General features: G+C 39.9%; 1 protein-coding gene across 1 annotated transcript; it reads right to left on the reverse strand.

Annotated features, from left to right (window-relative positions):
• Positions 1 to 1,637: 1,637 nt before the first annotated feature.
• LOC122665816 (cytochrome P450 CYP82D47-like) lies at positions 1,638 to 4,756 on the reverse strand. The gene is made up of 2 exons (XM_043861950.1): positions 3,791 to 4,756; positions 1,638 to 2,288 (listed from the first exon to the last, which is right to left on the reverse strand). Exons 1-2 carry the CDS (start codon positions 4,754 to 4,756, stop codon positions 1,638 to 1,640), a joined length of 1,617 nt encoding a protein of 538 aa, XP_043717885.1.
• Positions 4,757 to 5,208: the final 452 nt, after the last annotated feature.

A 5,208-nucleotide genomic window follows, 5' to 3' on the forward strand; every position in this document is an offset into this window, starting at 1 on the left:
AATAACCAACAAATAGAAACTTTGTTGTCACCAAGAGAAGGGTTGCACCGACAGCATGGGTGGGGGCGGGGATGCAGGGAAAGGGTCGAGGAGGGTGAATTAATGAAGATGATGCAGATAAAGGGTAAAATGGTCTTTTTCAAAGTATAATTAACACCAACCTAATACCGTCAGTCAGAGGGAGTATGAGTGTAATTATTGAAAATACAAGGGAGGAGTGAAATTAAGGCAGAGTACAGGGGAGGGGTGTAATTTTCCCTATGTCAAATTGTCTCACAAATGCCAATATTCAAGAGGCAGGTTTGGGAACCTCACCCGGGCAAGTTTAGATTGAACCTACTTCTCATGTATTAAAATTAGGCTTCCAGCTCTGAAACCTGATTGATTAACCTTTGAAACACACCGAACTGCACCTCCAAACCTCCGCAATATCCCCCTCAGAAGCAAACTGGAAAATCACAAACCACTTCCCCAACAGGTGCATGATCACTCCTTGTTTTAGATTCCACTTGTCCTTCTCTTCCTTCCTCAAATCATCGAGAGACGCTAATAAAAAATCAACCCTTCCAATGAGAGCATTGTCAAGAAAACAACGCCCCCAGAAGTGGTGATTTGCAGAAGAAACAGAAATAAGAAAAAGAAGAGACAGCACACAACGCACAACACAAAGGATTTACGTGGTTCACCCCCAAGATGAGAAGCTATGTCCATGGCCGAGTAACAGAACAAGTTTTCACTATCTCTGAAAATGTTACAAACCCTCTTTATCAGCCCCCTAGAGAAAAGAACAATGTATAGAGAAGCCCTAACTTGAAAAGTACATAAATACCCCTAGAGCCCAAAAATGACCAACTAGTCAGGGTCGGACTAAAACTAAATATATGTCGAAAGTTTCGTAGGTCTCGATGAGCTTTACATAACACATTGCCTCTGGTGGTGACGTATCAGCTTTTTAGGCCATCCGAACTTGTTTCGAGGCCGAAAGGGCCCTTCGAAGATCCTTTGAACCACTTTCTGGATCGAAATCAGGCTTCACCAATAACAAGCATGACAAAATATCTGATGGTTCATCTTATAATCCTTCTGAGGAATTCTGATATGAGTAATACTGCCTGTCTGAATCGGCTCAGGAAGAGCATTGATATCAGGCGAAGCAAAGCCGCCAACCGCATTCGTAAGACTGTTGAGCAGCCTTATCCGCACCAACCATCTCCCCTGACACACCCTCCTCTACCAGACATGGAACCACAGCCTCCTAACCGGTCCTCTATCCACATCAAAATAGAACTTATCCTCCCACAACGATTCCCAAATCTGATGAGTCACCAAACCCTGCTAAAATTTAAAAATCCTATTGATGTTTCTACAGATATATTAAAAGCTAATAATATAATTGGATTTAAAATATGAAATTATTATATGTCAAATTGTCTCACAAACTTTAACTAGTATTTATTATAACTGGTCAAGTTAGATGGAGGGCTTCATCGAATTCCAAGCCAAGTAGATTTAACATTTTCACAACCCAGCCCAATCCATTTTAACCTGCCTATCAAGTCTAGCCCAGCCCAACCCAGCAAATAGAGATGGGCCCCAAACCATCTTACATTATCTTTGATTCTAAGGATTCATAAAACTTAAGATTGATGGATATGCTTCATCTCATTCATTTGATAAAGCTTGCAAGGAAGACGAGGGATGAGAAGGACTTCAAGTGGGGTTGCCTTGAGATTGGTTAACCCTGAGCTCTCTGTCATATCCACATGTTCATCTGAAGGGGTTCCAAGCTCGAACCCTTGAAGCAAACGGGCAAGAATCAAGTGCACAACTTGAGTAGCAAAAGAAACCCCAGGACACATTCTCCTTCCAGACCCAAACGGTATTAATTCAAAATTTTGACCTCGAAAATCAATGCCTATGTGGCTTGTAAGAAATCTCTCTGGACGAAATTCATATGGGTCAGACCATATACGTGGATCTCGATGGATTTTCCATAGATTTGTCACTATTCGGGTGCCAGTCGGGACCCGATAACCAGCTATAGTGCACTCTTCCATGGCCTCATGTGCTGTTAATGGAGCTGCCGGGTATAATCGCAATGTTTCCTTGACAATAGCTTGGAGATATTCCAATTTAATGATATCTGATTCATCTACCTTTCTGTCCTTACCGATATGCATGTCCAACTCCTCTTGTGCTTTTTTCAGTACATGACGATTGTTGAGTAATAGTGAAAGAGCCCATAGAAGAATCGCCTCAATACTATCATTGCCTCCTAGAATCATATTCTGCAAATCCCAATTTATCTATTAGAACAAAGAAGAAATTTTAAACATGAAGCCCAATTTTGTACAAATCTAATAACAAAGTTAAACCTATCATATATGGCTCCTCTGTTTTTGCACTGGATTGACTTTTTTTGTTTGTTTTTTGGTTAAAGATCAGCAAAGTACTGTATAACTTAGAAAATAAGATATAATGTACATCGAATGACCAAGCTACAAAAGAAAATCCCTCTCCACCTTCGGCATGGCCATCAACCGGGGGTGAATTTCAAAAGCAAAATCAAGGAAAAATCCCTCATTGGGCGAACCTATATCTAGGTCTTAATCTCGCATCCCAACTTAAGTCCTATGTAATACAGCCACATCCCAGATAACTGAAGTTCTTGTAGCTACAACATGCTTTGCTAAAATATCCGCCAACACATTTGCTTCTCTAAAATAATGACTAATATTCCATGAACCGTAGCTAAATATTGACTGTAAAACCGCCATCTCTGTTGAAAGCACCACGGAATAGAGTACTAACTAGTGCACAAACACGCAAGTACTATGGTAGTGGAATTTCTCAGCCAAGCCTGACCTAGCAAATTCACCAATAAGGGTTTCAATTGCTTCAATTGGGACGGTTCTTGGTATTTAGGATGGATCCATACTGGTACGATACCAAAGATGAAAATTCCAAAATTGTCCTTTTAGTTAATAGGACCAAACCTAGGTCTCAATTTGGATCATTAATGAGATGGGATGGTACCGTTCCTAGACAGTTCTCGACACTGTAGAAAAGGAAATAACACTTTAATGGTTCCTAATGAGATTGGTATAGTATTAGTGTTGTTGATCTTTTTTCTATTATGATATCTAAGGTGTCCCTTACTTTAGAAAACAACTTAGAAAACAAAACTATGATGAATTTCATGGTTTTACTTCTTCCAACTCCCTAAAATCACATGTAAATTCTCAAAATAATAACTAAGAATTAATGATGACCAAACAAACAAGCACGTATATGGTTTTGGTGCCATCACTTAAAAGTATTTATAAAAACATAACTAAAGGTTCTTCAGTTGAAACCTTTATTAGAAAAAATACCACCCAAATACATCAAAGTACAGTCATAAAACTTAAACACAGAACATGAAATTATGAATGGGTACTGCAGTTCCCATTCCATCCAATATCTAACTGGTATTTGGATACAGGTATCATTGGGAATCTCATCCCATTTATTATATGGTATCAAAGTCAAATCCCAGTACCGTCCTATTTATTAATAAAACGATCTAATATTAGGTTTTAGCAGGACGGTTCCGGGACAATTTCGATTCTAGTCCCAAATTGACACCCTTACACACTAGATGATAAATTGGCAGGCCTATTGCATTCATAGCCATGCTCATTTAATTGGTCTGGTGGGTATGCACCGAGTCTAGCTCAACATGCTTAGTTGCCACCTCTAGAACAGGGTGGAAAGAAGTGTTCAAAGTAAACTAGTCAACAATACTCACGAAGCAAGTCGCCTTGATGACAGTATCCGCATCATAATCAAGCTTAGAGTCTTCCATGATGGATATCATAACATCCATGAAGTCTTGTTCAATCCTCATCTTGGTGCTGCTCATGGATGATCTGTCTTGCCTATGCTCATCCAGCCATCGTTGGAGTATAGAGTCCATGTTCTTGGCCGACCTCTTCATATGTTTCTCATATCCTTGCACATCCAATCCCTCAAGAAAGGGTAGAGCATCTGACATGATAAATATGCCTAGATAATGAATGCAATCTCTAATTCCTTCTTGGCATAACAGCCTTTCATCCATATTGCACGCAGTATCGTTCCCAAAATATCTCTTTCCGACCACCATCCTAACAATAATATTGAGTGTCAAGTCCGCAAGCCATTTCTTCATATCTACCCGAACCGAGCATGCAGAGTTATTCTTCTCTACCCACATCTCATACAACTCCCTTATGGATGATTCAACCTCTGAGATTCGAACATGCTTGAACATCTCAAGCCGACGATTTGAGAGAAGCTCAAGCGTAGCTATCTTGCGAACCTCACGCCAATATGGTCCGTATTGGCTGAATCCCAATAAGGCATAGTTATAGCCCATGTACTTAATGGCAATGGACTTGGGTCGACCAGCTAGAGCTCTATCATTTATACTGAAACATTCCTTTGCTACTTCCCAACTACTCACCACCAATGCATGATACAAACCTAGCCGGATTGTGAACGCTGGTCCATATTTGTCAGCCATTGCTCCTAAAGTGATGTGCGGAACTGCGTTCTTTCCTAATAGATGAAAGTGACCAATAATTGGCCATGCCCCGGCTGCTTCGGGTGCAATCCTTGTAGTACTAGTGTTAATACTAGGGTTTTTTCGCCTCCATATTTGGAGGTAGTAAAGAAATACAAGGGAAGGGATGAGGAAAAAACCAACCATGAGGGACTGAAGAAGAGAATTCATAACTGGCTTTCTCTGTCCTAGAAACTTTGATGTTTCATCCAAAAACAATAGAAGAGTATGTGTAGCTGTGCTTCTAATGTAGATGGAAAAGAAGAAGGGTCACCCCCTAATTTTCCCTTAGTCTTTATTGTAGAATTTATGTTGCCATAAAGGACACTTACCTATGCTGTAATTTTAAATGTAAAGGGTTGTGGTACATGTAACTGCAGTTGTGCTTCTAACGTCAATATCCAACTGTCAATCATTATCAGTATAGATCACAAGAGTAATATGAGGCTCTCTCTCTCTCTCTCTCACGCTTACCCGTATTGTAATTTTAAATGCTACGGGTTGGAGTACATGTAACTGCAGCTGTGTTTCTAACGTCAATATCCACTTGTCAAACATTATCAGTATAGATCACAAGACTAATATGAGACTCTCTCTTTCATACTTACCAAATTTGTAATTTT

Source organism: Telopea speciosissima, chromosome 6 (genome assembly GCF_018873765.1).
Source record: "Telopea speciosissima isolate NSW1024214 ecotype Mountain lineage chromosome 6, Tspe_v1, whole genome shotgun sequence".
Classification (NCBI taxonomy): Eukaryota; Viridiplantae; Streptophyta; class Magnoliopsida; order Proteales; family Proteaceae; genus Telopea; species Telopea speciosissima.